The sequence below is a fragment of the Jaculus jaculus genome, chromosome 11 (assembly GCF_020740685.1).
Source record: "Jaculus jaculus isolate mJacJac1 chromosome 11, mJacJac1.mat.Y.cur, whole genome shotgun sequence".
Taxonomy (NCBI): domain Eukaryota; kingdom Metazoa; phylum Chordata; class Mammalia; order Rodentia; family Dipodidae; genus Jaculus; species Jaculus jaculus.
This window is the reverse complement of record NC_059112.1, coordinates 51,083,996-51,103,402: the sequence shown is the minus strand read 5'-3', so window position 1 is coordinate 51,103,402 and position 19,407 is coordinate 51,083,996. Positions and strand designations below refer to the sequence as shown.

Below are 19,407 nucleotides of genomic sequence, written 5' to 3'. Positions count from 1 at the left end.
TCACTTTAAAAAGCAAAAGCAACTTGCACAACATGGTGCTAAGCACAATGGCTACGAGAGAGAAAGACTCCTTTGGATACCTGAGAGCCTTGCTTTTCATTTGTCTGTCTGAGGTTTGCAGAAGCCCACTGTCCACTCCTCCTCGTTCCTAACGAGTGTATATATTAAGCTCTTTGAAATGTGAGTATTATGGGAAGGATCACAGTTGCTTTAAATTATAGAAGTTGGCAAGTGTTTGAGAGAAGGAGTGGGAGGCTGTTTAAACCGAAAAAGACAGTTGCAAAACTTCGTACCACAGCATGAGCTCCAAGCTTCAAACGCATTTTCATTCTCAGACGAGCACTTTACTTTTCATCAAGATAGCTTTTACATTGTTTGGGAGCATACTTGGATAATAAACATATTTTTGTTTTGAATATTTTAATGATTTCTTAATTCATGGGAGAACCAGAGCAACAGAGTTTCATGTTTTGGGGGAAAGTCTGAATCCAGCAATGCCTAGAGAAGGTAAGTTCCTATTTTCACTATAGTTTTCCTCTTTGTCCTACCTATTTGAAACTTGTCAAAATATTTCCTGCAAGAACTTAAGAAAGCCACTTGTAAAGAAATGGGGGCACTTGTAAAAAGAATGTCAACAAATGATAAATCAGAGGCTGGGAACCTCTGCAGTAGAGCTCGCCTGCACGCATGCACCTCTGAAATATTTCTGACAGGATGAAAAGTGCTATTTCTCTTAGAAAACATGCAGGGGTCTTTAAAACTCTCCAATCTGATGAAACTAGCATTTTCCTATGCGATAACGGACTAATTTGTTGTCAAAGTCTGGGCATCTCTGTTCTCTTATCTTGTTATATGCAATACAGCTTCCAGGGCTACAATCCTTCAAAGTCAGAAAACTTTCTCGTGTGTCTTAGTATTATCCTAAAGTACACTCAACAATGGCTATTGTAACTTATTTTGAATTTGTTCTATAGAGTATATTTTCTAAAGGTAAATAAATCATTTGATTTTCTGTAATAATGTGGGAGAATGTTAAAGATACATCTCCTTAGAGGTAAAACGCAGTTAAACTCAATATTAATTAACTCAAGTCAGTTGGCTAAGAAGTCCCTATCTGAGTAGGGTGGCTTTGACTTCTCAATTGTGCCTTGTAAACAGTTAAGGATCAGGACCCTGAAATGCTTCCTTGGTGTTCTTGCTGTGGTCACATGAGAAGTATAGTGTGGTTAGGGATGCTCAGTGCATCTTTTTAATGTACCTGAAAACTTGCTATCAGCATTTCTATCTTTCCAAGGCATAATTCCAGCTGAAAATAATAATAATAAAAATGTATCCACTGAGATCTGAAAAATTTTCCTGCAGGCTAAGATTGTGAACTGAACCTTGCATTCATTCCTCCATGCACAGAGCAGGCTCAAAGCAGAGTTTAGAAAAAGTGCAGGTTTGACTGAGCTTGGGTGGTTTGAGACATAGAGGTGACCTCAGTCGGCAAAGTCCACTGGTATATAAGTAGCAGTAATGAAGGCAGTTAAGCCTAGTTGGGGTGGGAGTGAAGGGAGGTGTTGCCTAATCGCTGCTCTTGAGCTAAGACAGGTTCTACCCTTCTGTGCTAGCTGTCGCTGTTTCTAGAAGTGAACTTTTCCTTCTGTGTTGAAGTCTAGTTATGTAAGGAGGGATTATCCTGGCTTCTCTGCGTTGTGGTCTCTTGACAAAAGTCAGAGGGAGGACATTATTATAGAAGAAGAAGAAAGAAAGAAGGAAGGGAGGGAGGGAGGGAGGAAGGAAGGAAGGAAGGAAGGAAGGAAGGAAGGAAGGAAGGAAGGAAGGAAGGAAGGAAGGAAGGAAGGAAGGAAGGAAGGAAGGAAGGAAGGAAGGAAGGAAGGAAGGAAGGAAAGAAAGAAGGAAAGAAAGAGAGAGAGAGAGAGGGAGAGAGGGAGAGAGGGAGGGAGGGAGGGAGGGAGAGAGGGAGGGAAAAAGGAAAAGAAAAATATGAAGGCACGTGGGTCACCTCATGGCAACAAGGTGGTCATGTCAGTTTCCTCCCTTCACACAAAACTGCTAGCGAAGTAAGTGACTCACAACCACCAATTCGTACTCCTAGCTCCTCTTCCCCACTCTATCCACGCCAGCCCGAAGAACACTATAAGTGAGCACTGGGTTGGACAGGCAAGACTATCACCATGGGCCCACTTCAGGGCCAGCTGGGGAAGCCCCCACCCTATCTAGAGGGGGGTCTCTGGGGCCCCACCCATGACCTCATCACAGACAGCCAGAGAACTGGATGGCCAGCATTTGCATGGCGCCTGAGTGAGCCCTTGGGACGGGTGTGGCCTAGAAATGCGCAGCGGGGCATGACGTGGTTTCCCATCACAGGCTCCCACTGAGGCTGGCGGCATCTATGGAAGTAAAACCCGCCAGGCTCCACCCCAGAGCCCAAGAAGGCCTCTGATGAAGACAAAAACAAAAGATGATCAGAGTTGTTAACGAAACCCCAAGCCAGATGACTCATCGGAGGCGCAGTGTGATTGGGGAGGGGGTGCACTTTGTAATGAAACCTGGGCAGCTCCTTGGAAAGCTCAGGTCAGGGTTGTCCCAAGAATGGTGCCGGTGAGAGGTGTGAGCTAATTGTGCGTCCTTGCTGCAGAGAGGCTGAGAGAGAGTAGCAGCCTCTTCCAGGGACTGAGCTAGGAGAGTTAACTGCTGAACTGCCAGGAGGACTGGGCGATTTGTCTGAAGGCCTTTGGGTGTGCACCAGCCTTACTCAAGGTTTTGGGCTACAGGCACAGGCCACAAGTCAGTGGACTGGATTTGGCAAGCTTTAGGATAAATGGCCCTGAGGCAAGGAAAGGGACACAGTTTTATTCAATAAGTCTTGACTGAGAGTCCATTGTGTGCCAGACACTTTAGCAGAGTGTTTAGAAGAGCACTATTAACAAAGACATACCAGACATTAACAGCAGTAGGAATGCCAAGAAATGCACTGCAAACCAGTCTTCTTAAATCAAAGGAAGCTTCCCAAAGAGTTGCATTTGAACTAGACGGTGGAGGATGAGCCACTTACCATGAGAGCGCTAAGGGTGTCCCACTGAAGAAGTAACAGGCTAGCAGACAAAGACACAGGGGGTAAAAATCTCTGTTGCTCTTAAAAACCAAATAATGTGGAAATGGCAGGCCTCTGTTTCCCAGGTGAGTTCCATGGCGCACAGGTTTCGTGGATCTTAACAAGAGAATAGCCCAAAGTGTTTCCTGGGCAAACAAATCTAGGAACTGGAAAGATATACACTGTAGCAGACCAGGACCCTGCTTCTGGCTTCACAAATGTCTGATATAAAATCCTAGCTTCTAACTGTTTCTACTGTTTACTGTTTCATGAGATTAAACCCATTAAAATACTAGGTTTTTTTTTCATTCATTAGATGAGGATAGCAAATATATCCATCATCACTGGACGAGTAAGGGTTGCATCAGAGAATCTATATCAGTGCCTACTCTAAAAGTGCTTGGCATGAAAGCTTGATAAATGTCAGGTTTTGCCAACTACTCAGCACTGTTCCTTTTGCTGCAGAACCTTGTGCATATTAGTTGGTTAATGTGTCCTCTGACTCTCCTTGAGAGGGTCCTTAGAGCCTAATGTTTTCCAGCTCATTAGACAGGAAACTGTTTTTCTAAGAAGCGCCACAGCCAATTGGTGCATGAAATAGTGACACTGAGCTGCCTGGTGAGTTGAGAGCAAATGTCTTTAAGGGGCATAAGGTTTCCCAAGATTTAACGCACCCATCTTCAACATCTAGGTCACAAATTGCCTTCTTCATAAGGCTAACTGGGATTCTCATATCCCAGAATATTGACTTTTTAGCCCCATTTTCAACTACTGGATGTAGAGGAGCCAGCAAAGTCAATTTTGTTGGTAGTTTCGCACTTAGAAGGTCAGCCTCCTGAGGGCCTACTGAGTAAAATGTATTGCAAAATCAAGAAGCTAGCAGAAATCACTATTTTTCTTGCAAATATTTATCAATTGAGACAGGAAATAAAATGTGCACCAATTATGAGATGTAAAATTAGATATAATATAAAATGTAAGAGAGACTCCAAATAAATGGAAATTCAAAGAAAGTTTCAATCATCAGACTTATCAAGATATTCTTTGACATCTGACAGAAACAAGGAATCCTGCTAAAGCATGCACAGTATGATCAGCTCTTCTGTATCTTATAAGCAGGTATCAGGATAATAGATTGACTCATTCCATAAATAAGAAAATTGAGCCCCAGAGAAACTCAGTTCTTATCTGGAGTGCATGATACCCTAAGTGAAAATATGAGGTCTCAAACTTAGTCAAGCCTATTTGGCAAGTTCCAGGCAAGTGAGAGACCTTGTCACAAAATGAGTGGTGGGGCAGGGTGAGGTTTGCTTATAAAGTTTAACGGCACCAGTTCAACTTTTCAGCCATGCACCTAAAGACAGATGGGCATTCATTTGCAAAACTCAGAGAACCTGACTGTCTTGCCCTCAACATATGTAAATAAATTAAAAAGAAAAAGAAAAGTGGATAGCACCTGATGAATGACACCAGAGGTGTCCTCTGGCCCTCTGAATGCACACATGTGCACCTTCACACACACACACACACGGAAATACACTCAAAACAAAAAATAATTCAAATTTTCTTATCTTCTTTAACTTAAATCTTATTCCAAGAATTCATGCCAGAATTTTGATCTCAGCAATTATTGATGCTGCCTAGCAGGTAAGGATCCCAGTAGGTCCCCTTTCCTGTAGATCATGTCCCCTCATCAATTCACTGACCTGTTGAGCCTATGGATTCTGCTTTCACACCCTGGTTGGGGACTGTAAAACACTAAGAGTGGAAACCTGGTGTCTGATCATAACCAGGCAGCCCTGTCATGAAGTCATGCCGCCATGCGAGTTAATCTGAACACTTTTCATGGATGCTCTAGTTCCATATATGGGGAAATTTCCCATCAAAAGTAGTTCCCCACTTCACACTTGTGAGTTGAGGCTCTTTTAAAGGAATGGCAGATTTATTGTTTTCAAGGGCCTGCAGAGATGGCTCAGCTATTAAAGACACTTCCTTGCAAAGCCAGCCAGCCCAGGCTTGATTCCCTAGTATCCACATAAAGCCAGATGCAAAAAGTGGTGCATTCATTTGGAGTTCAGTTGCAATAACAAGATGTTCTGATGCACCGATAGTCTCTCTCTGACTCTTTCCTTTTCTCTCTCCAACTCTTTCTCTCCTCATAAATAAATAAAATATTTTAAAAGAATTATTTTTGTTATTATTATTTTGGTTTTCCAAGGTAGAGTCACACTGTAGTCCAGGCTGACCTGGAATTCACTATGGAGTCGCGGGGAGGTCTCGAACTCGTGCTGATCCTCCTACCTTTGCCTCCCAAGTGCTAGACTTCTCTCCCTGCTCTGTAAAAGCTTTAAAACAGAGAATACTAGGGGCCAGGCTTTGAAATGATAGGTTGGGGATGAAATTACCACATGAATTAACTTTTGAGTGACCAACTCTGTCAGACTCCTTCTAAGTGTTCGGTAATCATCAGGAAAATGCATACCACTAGACAACCATGCAGCTCCTTCCCAGTAACTCAGCTTGTACTCAAGGTGGTATTGATTATGTCCACAGTAATGATGTCCTTCTATTAAGTGCCTGCTATGTGCCAGGGACAAATATACATTGTCTCAATTAACACCACCTCCTTCTTTTTAGACAAGAGAATTGAGCAGCTTTTTTAAATGATCTTAAAATCGTAAGAGACACAAGATTTAGTCTCAAATTCTGCCTGCCTCCAGAGCCTATACCCTTTCAACACTGCACTCAGCATCCCAGAAAGGATTTCTTTTGTGTCTAGCAATTCAGAGTTCTGCTTTTACTAGTCAATTCTTCAGTGACCACCTCCAAGGAAATTGTACTTTAAATGGAGATTCTTTTTCAAAGTAAACATAGTCTGATTCTACTGGATATAGAAATAAGCCAACCACCACCCAAAAGCCCCCTCCTCCGCCTCATAACTCCTCTGTGAGGTGGCAGCATGGGATATTCAATCCTGACAGCAAGGCGAAGGACGTGCACAGAGGCAGTAGAGCTGACACTACAGCCCACACTTGTCTGTTTTCTACCTCTAACTCAAGAGAGGGAAGTTGCTCTTAACTAAAAAGGCTAATTATATAACAGCTCAAATAGATGCCATTTTAGGCCCTCATATTCTACCAATAACGTAAAGCTGAGGTAGTTTCCCTAACAGATGTTTTCAGACAAAATTAGATAGCTTTCATTAAAACACTATTTGCCTCACTCATAGCTAATATCCGCAAACAGCTTATTCTCATTGACTTTTTTTTAAAGTATATTTGCTTGCAACAATAATTTATTTTTTTTGAAGTACTTTCTATCTTATTCCATTATAAAATACAGTTTGACATCAGTGGAATCTCAGGAAAAAGATGTTGGGATATATTAGAATCATCAACCCATTCACCATAGAATATTATCAACTTCCAGGGTCACTAGCATGTCTTCATTTCTTACACAACAAAGATTGTGTTTCTGATATGCTTTTAGAGGGTGGTGTAGTTTCCGTGTGTCCCCCAAAAGCAGGTGTTAGAAACAATACAACAGTGTTGGGAAGTGAAGTCTAATATGAGGCATTTAGGCCATGGGCTCCACTATTGTGAATGTGTTAACCCCTACTGTATAGGGACTTGATGTGGTGAACTCTGTATGTGTGTGTGTGTACATGCGCTTACACTCTGTTGCTTTCTCTCATGAGATAAAACAGCTAAATTATCAACTTTCAGCATCACTAGCATTTCTTCCACAATAAAGATTGTCCTTGGGCTGGACAGATGGCTTAGTAGTTAAGGCATTTGCCTGCAAAGCCAAAGAACCCAGGTTCAATTCCCCAGGACCCACGCATACGAGATACACAAGGTGGCACATGCATCTAGAGTTCATACGCAGCAGCTGAAGGACCCAACACGCACATTCTCTCTATCTTCCCTTCTTTCTCTCTCTCTCTCTCTAAAATAAAATAATAAAATAAACTCACAGATTGTCCTTTCCAAACATGGCCTCTTGATCTGAGGCTTTTTGGCCTTCAGAACTTAATGTCTGTCTGTAAATGGCCCTGTCTCTAGTGTTCTGTCATAGACTTAACACTGGACTTAACATTAGTCCTAAAGTGCAAAACAGAGTAAGCAGGGAAACCTTGAGCATCTATCTCTTGCCTTCTTATTTGCCATCTTAATTCCTTCTGTTTTGCTCCATATCTGTTATTGTGCATAGCCAACACCTCAGTTTCTAGAACAGTCTTTGCTTCTACTAGGCATAAGTCTAAAGAATCTGAATCCATTACCTTATCTTTTATGTATTATATCAAACCATATAAAATTATTAAGTCTCAAATATCTCATTACCACATAATGACAACATTGTGATTCCAACGTAATCTAGAGATGCAAGGAAAAACTTTTGTATCTTGAAGGCACATTATACACCAGGTTCTTATCTCTAACAACAAGGACTATTTACCCTCAATTTGACCTTGAGTCTGAGGTGTGCTGGTATCTAAAAGGGATCCAAGCTAGAGGCCTTACTTTCAGCTCTAATGGCAGCAGCAACAAAACTTGATAAACCACCCCTTTCACAAAACATCACTGGTCACTAGACAGCTTTTAATTATCCCAGAATATGGTCATTCACAACTCATGATTAGTCCTTGCTTTGCTTTTAGATGTAGCAAGAGAAAGCCCTCTTCCCTATGTCATCATTGGCCTTCCCTACCTCTCCCAGGATCTCTGATTACTTATTGGAAGGATGCATCCCAATGCCCTGGCTCATCTGGGCTGAGTATATGCACCTTAGCCAGACATCCAGCCTGCACCTCCAGATCCCAAATCCACCTCTCTGTCCTGGCCTAGAGAGTTGCTACCAATGAACTCTGCACTGAGAAAGAAGTGAACCCCATCAGCATAAAGAACACAATGGTCTGGACTGGAGAGATGGCTTAGCAGCTAAATTCTTGCCTGTGAAGTCTAAGGACCCTGGTTCAAGGCTCTATTCCCCAGGACCCACATTAGCCAGATGCACAAGGGGGCTCATGCATCTGGAGTTCCTTTGCAGTGGCTGGAGGCTCTGGCGCACCCATTCTCTCTCTCTCTTTCTCTCTTCTTCAATCTCTCTCTCCCTCTCTCTCTCACTCTGAAATAAATGAAAATAAAACAAAAAATGAAAAAAAGAACACAATGGTCAATGGCCTCTCAAGGAAAATCAAATGTACGCAGTACAAGGAAACTGTTGGACTCTATGACTTAAAGGCCCTATCCTGCTGATGCTAAGTTTGAACAAATAGGCCCATCTAGTATATAAATCAACTAAATCATACAGATTAATCCTTAAACGTGTTTATAGAATTGTTTTTAACCATGTCATGACTCTGTCTTTTCTTAGTTAATGTTAAACACACAACATGAAAAAACTTAGGATCCTGGGATCTTGATCTTTTTGTATGTTAGCCTCAGCCTAACTGTTTCTGGTTGTGTAATGATGAGTGTAATTTGAACTCTGATCTGTTTATTCAGCCTTGAGAATGGTACTGCTGTATATCTATTCTACTTGTTTATTGAAAGTACTGAGACATAGAATCACACAATGAAATTAGTCTGGAAGGGGAAGGACAGATGGTAGTTGTTGATTGGAGCCTCATCCTTTAGGCTGGCCAGTCTTCACCTTGGCCTCTTTTTCCCTAGGGATTTCTTCTCTCTAGACAAATTAACACCTAATTTGAGATTTAAAATGAAAGTACAACCAAGAGGAAAGTAAACATACTAGGAATCAGTGAATGGACCTGCATGAGAATTCAAGCATGCCAAGAAAAGAGCTGTAGCCAAAGTGAACATACACCTAAGCCATTGTCAGCATGACAAGCCAAATCCAAAGTGGCTCTCCCTGGCTGACTTGGACTGCAGCCATGCAGCCTTATGGGAAGCTTCACTGCAAGCCACCCACATTCTGTAGTCTTCTCTGGTCTGAAAAGATTAAATTCCACCAGGCGTGGTGGCTCACACCTTTAATCCCAGCACTCGGGATGCAGAAGTAGGAGGATTGCCATGAGTTCGAGGCCACCCTGAGACTACAGAGTGATTTCCAGGTCTGCCCGAGCTAGAGTGATACCCTACCTCAAAAAAGCACAAAAAATATTAAATCCCATAAGGAAATAATAAGCTTAAAATTGTATAGCAGTATGAATAATGTAATGAAACCTCACAGTGTTCTGCTCTCCTGCCTGGGTTGGGAATTGTTCCTTTGTCTAGAGTATACATTCTGTATACTCTACCAGTATGTAAGTCATTTGGTAGCCCATCCAGCTATCAGAGAAAGTGTTCTCATTTTACACTGTAGATATTCAAGTTACCCTTATTGTATTCAACATTCATTTCAAAGTACAAATTTTTATTGTAGTATAATTTTTCTATTTCACAAGTTGTTATTAGTCTCTTGCTTTTCTATTACTGTGCCTAGCTTATAAATTGAGCATGATGATAGGAATGTATGTATAGGAAATAAAAATATAGAGTGAAGTCAATATTATGGTTTTGGGTGTCCAGTGGAGGTCACAGACTTAGACAGAAGTGTCCCTGACTACTTAGTTTAGAAGGGTTGAAGTTTTTCATTTGGATACACGGTTCAATATTGTTGCCCTCATGCTTTGGATCATGAAAGAAATTGCAACTATTTCTCAGGGGTATTTTATCATTAAAGCATTAGCCACCCACTAAGTTAGGAGGTACAGTCCTAAGTCTACAAGGCTAACAGAAGCTGCATAGGAATATTCTGTGTGGAGAGACATCAGAGGGCTGAGAAGCCATGTTTTGCCTGAATGGGGATAGCTCAGCAGCGCCAGATATTCAGATTTTCAATTCAACTTTTTATAAAACATATCCCTACTTAAAAATACTTATATAGGATGATCACTGTAAATTTGAGGCCAGTCTGGGCTTCAGAGTGAGTTTCATGTCATCATGGGCTAGAAGAATGAGATCTTGCTTCAAAAAAGTATAAAATACTCTGTGTTTGGCCTACAGAAATGAAACTTTATAAGGTTCAATTTACCATTATCTAGAGAGATAAAAATGACTTTCCATTTTCTTTCTGTGTGAGAAATTCCAAGAGCTGTTGCTACACAGCAAATCTAACTAAAGCTGCAGACACATGCATGTAAACATCCCCCACCGAAGGAACAGCTGTCTGCAAAGCTCCACAGCACATGGTTAGCCTGGTGCTCTATGAGACCTAAAGCCTCAAGATAGAAGGGCCAGCCCCATGAGTCTATATCTGCTGGCCAGGGGAGCTGGTATCCTATGTCTTTGGCTATAGAAAAACAAAGGGCAAAGTTTAAAATATATATTATTGGGGCTGGAAAGATTGTTTAGCTATTAAGTCATTTGCTTCCAGAGCCTAACAACCGAGGGTTCAATTTCACAGTACCCATATAAGACAGATGCACAAAGTAGCTCATATGTCTGGAGTTAGTTTTCAGTGGCTAGAGGCCCTAGCACATCCATATTCTCTTCTCTCTCTCTCTGTATTTCTGCTTGCAAATAAATTATAAATGCCTGTCTCTTTCCCTCAGAAGTAGACAGCCAGGTGAACTAATGATGATTTTACTACCCTCTCTTGGCAACTTTAGTCTCAATATCCTTATACCCCTTCTGAAGAAAATTGGGCTCTCTTGCAGTTCCCCCTTTTCCAGTCTGTAATTCCATCCATTTCTCACTTGACTTCCCACCTCATTCAGCCATCGCCTCCTCTCTCCCCCATCCATTGAACTATGTGCCTTTCATGCCATATGTTCTTGCTTTCTGGTAACTCTTTCTTCACACTTTCTTCTGTTTTTCTCACTCTTTCCCCTTCTCCCATCTCCTCAGTGCCTCCCACTCTAGTCTGAACTTGACCTTTGTTTGTTTGTTTGTACTTATGCTAAATCTCGGCTAACTGAAGGGCCTGGAAACTCCATGAAGGCTAACTGGCTCCTACATATTATTTCAGGCAGTTTGAAAGAAACAAACAAAATAGACAATTGAAAGAAACTTAAGATGAGGTCCATTAAGAGGAAGAGGAACAAAATATGTGAACTGCAAGAATGAACCTGGTTAAAATGAGGGTGAGATTTCACTTCTTGGCAGCCAAACATGAGCCTTTTCAGACCGGAAGTGATCTGTGTGTTCTGTGGTGTGCTGGGGTGAAGGGCCAAAGGAAAGGAAATGAAAAGGAAAGGAAATGAATTTCTTTCCTTTTGCCCTCACCAGATCCTGTCCCCACATCTCAGTTTTATTTCCAGCAGTCCAGTAATCTCTCCTTGAATACCCCGTGCTGTGTTGTATTAGAACCTTTCTCAGATCCTATATTTAAAGAGTGGTTTTATGTGGCAAAGAATACAAGTCGTAAAACAAGGGTAATTTATGTTGAAGCGGTTGCCATGGTATCACTAAAGAAAATCTGTAAGCCTTGGTTAATCAGAAAGCTCACTGCTTGTAGGTTCTTGCTGCCACTGGGTGGTTTCCAGGAGGACAGAACAAGTACAGGAAGGAGGGAAAGGCTCTTCTCAATTCTTTCCCAATTTACCCCAAAGATGCTGACTTGTTTGGCCCTTCATTGCCCTACTCCAGCCTCTCCCCTTCCCTCTGAGACACTGTAGCCTGATATCTGTTCTTCAGAAGTAAACTACTTAGGATTTTAATCCAGAAAGGCATCACAAGTAAGGCTGGCCTTGAAGCACCTCTCAACCTGAGGGGAAATGTCAGCTCTTAACTTTTCTAGTTTGGATATTCGCACCACACTTGTGTAAAGCCAGGCACAAAGTGGCAGACACCTGCAATCCCAAGGCATGTACGGCAATGGAGTCCAGTAATTTGAGGCAGAGTTAGGAGAAACCAGAAGCTTATAGACCACCTAGTTTGGCTTTCCCAGTAGCAAGCAAGAGACAACCAATCTTAAACAGGTGGAAGGAGAGGACCAACACCCCAAGGTTGTCCTCTGACCTCGCTATGTACTTGGTGGCACATGAAAACATGCATATCATACACATACACTCACATACACATAGACAGAAGAATAAAATATTTTTAATTTTATCTTTTTATTTATTTATTTGAGAGAAAGAGGTGGGTAGAGAGAAAAAGGGAGAGAAAAAAATGGGTGCACCAGGGCCTGTAGCCACTGCAAACAAACTCCAGACACATATGCCACCTTGTGCATCCGGCTTACATGGGCCCTGGGGGATTGAAGCTGGGTCATTTGGTTTTTTAGGCAAGTGCCCTAATGGCTAAACCGTCCCTCCAGCCCTAATTTTCTGTTCCTACTATCAAAATGGAATTGAAGAGAAGTTATCAAATATGCAGAGTGATAGTTGAATCATAGAGCATCAGATTTTCTTTCTTCTTCCTATCATCTCCTCTCCCTCCAGTGCCATCACTGTGGACATGCTTCAATAAGGGCACTAGTTGACAATGTTTTGCAGGTCCCTTATGCAATACCACAGCAACAATTCCAAGAATAAACTAACTTAAGGGCTTTTCTTTGCTACAACAAAACAATATTCAAAACAAGGTTAGAGTGCAATCGTGAAACAGATACAGACGTGTTTGGCAAAGAGTGAAACAGTGTGTGACAATATCATATAATTGAAGGGGATGGGCATTTCAATTGCAGTCTGAATCCCAACTGAGACTCAAAAATCAGCAAGGAAGTCTGGAAAAGCTTCAAAGTACAGGCTGTATCCTCCTACCATTACATCAGAACCTCTGCAGTGTGGGAGACAGACATATGGTATTTGGGGTGGGGGGGATAGAGTTCTTAGTTATTTATATTTTTAATTTAAATTTATTTTTATATCTATTTATTTATTTGGTTTTTGAGCTAGGGTTTCACTGTAGCCCAGGCTGACCTGAAATTCACTATGTAGTCTGAGGGTGGCCTCAAACTCATGGTAATCCACCTGCCTCTGCCTTCCAAGTGCTGGAATTAAAGGCATATGCACCACCACCCCTATTTCAAATTTAAATTTAATTTTTAAATTAAACTCTCTCTCTCTACATATATATATATAAATATATGTATATATGCATTTCATATATATATATATATATATTATTTATATACACACACACAGAGGTTATATACTATTGTTCCCTTACCCAAGCTCCTGTTGCCCTAGAAGCCCTCCTCAGTGGGATTATGGTAGCCACTGTGGGGTTCTAAAGGCCTCAGTCAGTCTCTATGGGGTATTGGAGAACCTGCCTCAGGGTATAATTCTAATATAAGGCCAACTGGGAGAACTGCTATTTTAGAGGAAATGACTGCCAATGATGTGGAAAGCTGCAGAGTTCCCAAGGGTGCATGCTGTGCCCAAGGTATGAGGTACACAGTTACATTCAAGCCTCAGCAGAGTCCTTTTAGATTTGAAAAAATACAAGTCATACTGTGAAAGGAAGGAGTGGGTGGCTAGGAAAGGTCTACAGCAAGGGTGGCTTATTCCTTCAACAAACATGGAACCATGGGGCCAAGAGAAGAGAGCTTAAGGAATTAGCAAAAACAACATAATTTATTTTTAGACTATGACCAACTCTTAGAACATTGGAGATTCAGCATGTTTCAGCCAAAACAAGTTTTAAAAACTCTTAAGTTTGCAATTTAAATTTTTAAAAATGGTAATAATGTTTGCTTTACTTCAATAGATTCATCAGAGGTACTTAACCGAATGTGTCCTATACTTCATCTCATGTTGTATTTCACTTTAATTAGCGTTTATTAAATTTTCTTCTGGCTCAAATGCATCATGGATTATTTCTCCTCCTCCTCACTAAACCCCCATGAAATGGCTACCTTCCATTTTACGCACAGAGAAAATTTTCAGATGAGTAAATGATACTCAGAGAGTGCAGGCATTTGCCTAAAGACAATAAATAGCAAAACTAGGACTCAAGCGTGTGTTTATATGACCCACAAAGCCCACAGTCTCTTAATTCTGCCACTGTGGGTGTAAAGCACAACTCAATCCTTGGAAATCTATGAGCTTCCTTTTATAACCTGAAAATCTCAAAAACAGTGCCCTGAAAGACATGCCAAGCACAAGGACCTCTGAATGAGGAGATGAAGTATCTGAGTTTGTAGCTCTCTCTTTAGGTTACAGAAGGGAGGACTTGAGCAAAGACAAAAATCATTACAGAGAGAAGTAGAAGGGTGTAAGGTCCTTGCTATCAGGGACACAGATGCCCAGGAGGGTGATGCAGGGGAAGCCAGAACTGGGACTTCTCAGAACTAACCCAGGTCAGAAACAATGCAATACAGAGTCCTGAGGTCTGGGCAGTTGGAGTTTGGCAGATTTCACTTCTCTAAGCATCCTTCACATCCACCATCTACCCACTTCTTCCTCCCTGGACATGTGGTCCCTGCTAACTTCTGCCTGCTGGAGCATCCCATGTGCCAGCTCATTTGGCCTTCTTGTGGAAACCAAATCTCCGTAGCTGCTGGTTGCTCTGAAAACTGATTTGTGTCCATTTGCAAGCTATATTTTCCTCCTACCGTCTCCCAGTGTATATGATTTGGAGGGCTGCTTTGATTTTCGAAATATCAACACAGAGAAATATTAAATCTAATAAAAATGCAGTATTAGCTCCAAATAGTTGCAGCTCCATTTTGAGTGTGTCAGTGGTCCTATATCTGTTTGAGCTGTATCAGTGAAACCATCTCCATTTGGCCTAGAGTATAGAGATGAGTATGGATTAGCATTAGCATTGAGAGGGCAGTGAGCAAAGTATCACTTTGTTTCCAATAGAAAAGCTTCAAATCCTGGAAATTGCTGAATCAATGTTCTCTTGGAAAAAAAAAAATGGGTGGCATTTTATGTTGTCTTTTAAATTAAAAAAAAAAATATTTTCAGGCTATATTTAGAAAAATCTGGAGTACAACTTCATTTCAGAACAAAGTTATGTTCTTTGAAAATAATTTTGGAAAGACCATAATACTGTTTATTTTGGACAGAAAAAATGCCAACATGCCCATAAAATGGAATATTGGTTAATTACTTCTTTTTTTTAATTTTTATTAACATTTTCCATGATTATACAATATATCCCATGGTAATTCCCTCCCTCCCCACCCCCACACTTTCCCATTTGAAATTCCATTCTCCATCATATTACCTCCCCATTACAATCATTGTAATTACATATATACAATATCAACCTATTAAGTATCCTCCTCCCTTCCTTTCTCTACCCTTTATGTCTCCTTTTCAACTTACTGGCTACTAAGTATTTTCATTCTCATGCAGAAGCCCAGTCATCTGTAGCTAGGATCCACATATGAGAGAGAACATGTGGCGCTTGGCTTTCTGGGTCTGGGTTACCTCACTTAGTATAATACTTTCCAGATCCATCCATTTTTCTGCAAATTTCATAACTTCATTTTTCTTTACCGCTGAGTAGAACTCCATTGTATAAATGTGCCACATCTTCATTATCCACTCATCTGTTGAGGGACATCTAGGCTGGTTCCATTTCCCAGCTATTATAAATTGAGCAGCAATAAACATGGTTGAGCACGTACTTCTAAGGAAATGAGATGAGTCCTTTGGATATATGCCTAGGAGTGCTATAGCTGGGTCAGATCAATCTCTAGCTGTTTTAGGAACCTCCACACTGTTTTCCACAATGGCTGGACCAGATTGCATTCCCACCAGCAGTGCAGAAGGGTTCCTGTTTTTCCACATCCCGCCAACATTTATGATCATTTGTTTTCATGATGGTGGCCAGTCTGACAGGAGTGAGATGGAATCTCAATGTAGTTTTAATCTGCATTTCCCTGGTGACTAGTAACGTAGAACATTTTTTTAGATGCTTATATGACATTCGTATTTCTTCCTTTGAGAACTCTCTATTTAGCTCCATAGCCCATTTTTTGATTGGCTTGTTTGATTCCTTATTATTTAACTTTTTGAGTTTTTTGTATATCTTAGATATTAATCCTTTATCAGATATATAGCTGGCGAAGATTTTTTCCCATTCTGTAGGTTGCCTCTTTGCTTTTTTCACTGTGTCCTTTGCGGTGCAAAATCTTTGTAATTTCATTAGGTCCCAGTGGTTAATCTGTGGTTTTATTGCTTGAGCAATTGGGGTTGTATTCAGAAAGTCTTTGCCAAGACCAATATGTTGAAGGGTTTCCCCTACTTTTTCCTAAGAAATCAAGTTATCATTATTTGCAGATGACATGATTCTATACATAAAGGACCCTAAAGACTCTACTAGCAAGCTGTTAGAGCTGATCAAAACCTACAGCAATGTAGCAGGATACAAAATAAATACACAGAAATCAGTAACCTTCATATATGCTAACAACAAACACACAGAGGATGAAATCAGAGAATCACTCCCATTCACAATTGCATCAGAAAAAATAAAGTACCTTGGAATAAACCTAACCAAGGAAGTAAAGAATCTATACAATGAGAACTTTAAAACACTCAAGCGAGAAATTGCAGAAGACACTAGAAAGTGGAGAAACATCCCTTGTTCCTGGATTGGAAGAATCAATATTGTGAAAATGGCAATCTTACCTAAAGCAATCTACACATTTAATGCAATCCCTATCAAAATTCCAAAGGCTTTCTTCATGGAAATAGAAAAAACAATCCAAAAATTCACTTGGAATCACAAAAAAACTCGAATATCTAAAATAATACTGAGCAACAAAAAAGAGGCTGGTGGTATCACCATACCTGATTTTAACCTATACTACAGAGCCATAGTAACAAAAACAGCATGGTACTGGCACAAAAACAGACATGTAGATCAGTGGAACAGAATAGAGGACCCAGATGTAAGCCCAAGTAGCTATAGCCACCTGATATTCGATAAAAATGCCAAAAATACTCATTGGAAAAGAGACAGCCTCTTCAGCAAATGGTGTTTTGAAAACTGGATATATATCTGCAGAAGGATGAAAATAGATTCTTCTCTCTCTCCATGCACAAGAATTAAGTCCAAATGGATTAAAGACCTTAACATCAGACCAGAAACTCTGAAACTGCTAGAGGATAATTACTTCTTTTTTAATACCTTATTTATTTATTTGAGAGAGAGAGAATGGGTGCACCAGGCCTCTAGCCACTGCAAATGAACTCCAAACACATGTGCCACCTTGTGCATCTGGCTTTACATGGATAGTCTAGAATTGATCCTGGGTCCTTTGGCTTTGCAAGCAAGCCCCTTAACCACTAAGCAATCTCTCCAGCCCAATCACTTCTTTTTCAGCTCATATTTTTAATTTTTCTTCAAAAATAATTCTAACAAAAATTTAAGAGAAGTTGGGCTGGAAGGATGGTTTAGCAGTTAAGACATTTGCCTGTAAAGCCAAAAAGCTCTTGTTTAATTCCCCAGGACACCAAATGTACCGGGATCGCATGCACCTGGAGTTCATTTGTAGTAGCTGGAGGCCCTGGCACACCCGTTCTCTCTCTCTCTCTCTCTCTCTCATAAGCAAAAATAAACAAAAATAAAATATTTTTTAAAAAATTAAGAGAAGTCATGTGTCACACCCACAAAACACAACCATCTCAGGTAGAGCTCATGGTGCAGACCAAATTGTGGTAATTTGGCCAAGGTTGCTGTCCATGACGTTCCTACTTGATTACCAAAGTCATCAGAGAAAAGGAAATGCAGGCATCTGATGAGCCTGGTCCTTGGTGTCCTAATTCTAACTGGGTGCTGGGCTACATTGGATCATGTTACCCTTTCAAGACTGGTGTCTTTCTTACAAAAAAAAAAAAAAAAAAAAAAAAAGATGCTGAAGAAGATGAAATAAGTAGATATGGCCAGCATAGGGGTTAAGACCAGAGTTGGTATAGCAAATTGAAATTCTTATTTGCCCCAAATGTGTTTGAATCTCTGAATAAATAAATCTTAAAAGGTAACAACAGCAAAAAGACTACACAGTGATTATATAAGCCCTGATTCATTCAAACCCTAGGAAAGTAGAAACAGGTCTTTCATGTGAGTTCAAAACTTCTTTTAGGCATACCGTGATTCTTGCAGATTTGATAAGAGGCACCATGGCCTCCTCCATACTGGTTGTGGAAGGGACGTTGGTGGAAGGCTGCTGTATACATCCACTGCTCATCAAAATTTGCTTTACAACTGGAGGAAAATGAAGCTCCAGGGTGTCAGACTTCATAGGAGAGAAGAGCTGTAAAGGAACAAAAGGACTCACAGAGATCATCAGGAGCAGGGAAGGAAAGACTTGCCCATGTAATCTCTGATGGAAACCAAGTAGCATTGTTTGGTCTGAAAGAAATGTTCTGGAAGTATTGAGATAAACGTGTGTGTGTGTGTGTGTGTGTGTGTGTGTTAGAGAGACAGACAGAAATTAGATAAGGATTCAATTGGTGAAAAGTTGAAAATACAAGGGATGCAATTCTGACTTTATTCTGAAAGAAATTGGAAGCCATCAAAGGCTTCAGCATGAAGGAGAGACATGTGGGAAGCAGAGTTGAGGAAGATCAAGCCAGCCACTGCAGTGTGGGGGAGGGGCTGGAAAGAGGAGGCCAGATGGGGGCCTTCCTTCAGCATTCCATGGCTCTCTAAGGTCAAGGCTGTTGGGAGGCTCTGAGTGTCATTTGAGCTGTGTTGTGCTCTGTCCTGGATATGGGAAAGCTATGAATATGAAGCAGTGACTTTGGGCTGCCTGGCTCTGCCTCATGTGGAGGGAACTAAATCCCCATGTCCTTTGATGTGGAAATGGCATCAGGACATTGAATGGATTCCAGGAAATCTTCCAGGAGAGAACACGCAATAAAGGAGGCTGCACTCTACACAAATGTGACCTCAGGAAGATGTTGAGGAGGGAATAAAGATAGTAAAAGAAAAATGAGATATTTTCCCAATGTGGCAAGACATAAATTTAAATTATGGACCCCAAAGTAGAAACCATAATATGTGAAGGGCTCACTGGAATGGTGCTAATACTTAAGGAATGATTTTCTTCAGGCAATTTTTTTCCTTATCCTATATCAAGTCATATATGCACATTAATCCCCACTGGATGTTGTAGTTATCAGAGAAGCCTATAAAGATTAATACATTAGGAATATCTTAGCCAGGACTTGTTTTTAGGACGGTAACGTTCATAGAGGCTTAGAGGTTATAGAAATTCAAGAAGTTTTCACTAAGGAGCCCAAATAAAAACTCTGGTTACTTCTTAGCCATGTGACCTCAATTATGTTGGAATAGTAACAGAAATATAAGGATTCATGGAAATGGTGGGTTATAACATTTACTCAAAGCAGGGAATTAACACAGAAGTGACTGGGGTCATTAAGCAATGTA

The 19,407-nt window shown here is 40.8% G+C and overlaps 1 protein-coding gene across 2 annotated transcripts in view; it reads left to right on the top strand.

The window, feature by feature from the left end:
- The first annotated feature begins 288 nt into the window (after nt 1-288).
- Nucleotides 289-19,407, top strand: part of C1qtnf7 (C1q and TNF related 7) — a 120,112-nt gene continuing 100,993 nt past the window's right edge. For both annotated transcript variants that reach the window (XM_004656066.2, XM_045161370.1), the window contains exon 1: nt 289-507. In XM_004656066.2, coding sequence (XP_004656123.1) covers nt 495-507 — 13 coding nt within the window. In that variant the 5' untranslated portion in view covers nt 289-494. The remainder of the gene's footprint in view (nt 508-19,407) is intronic.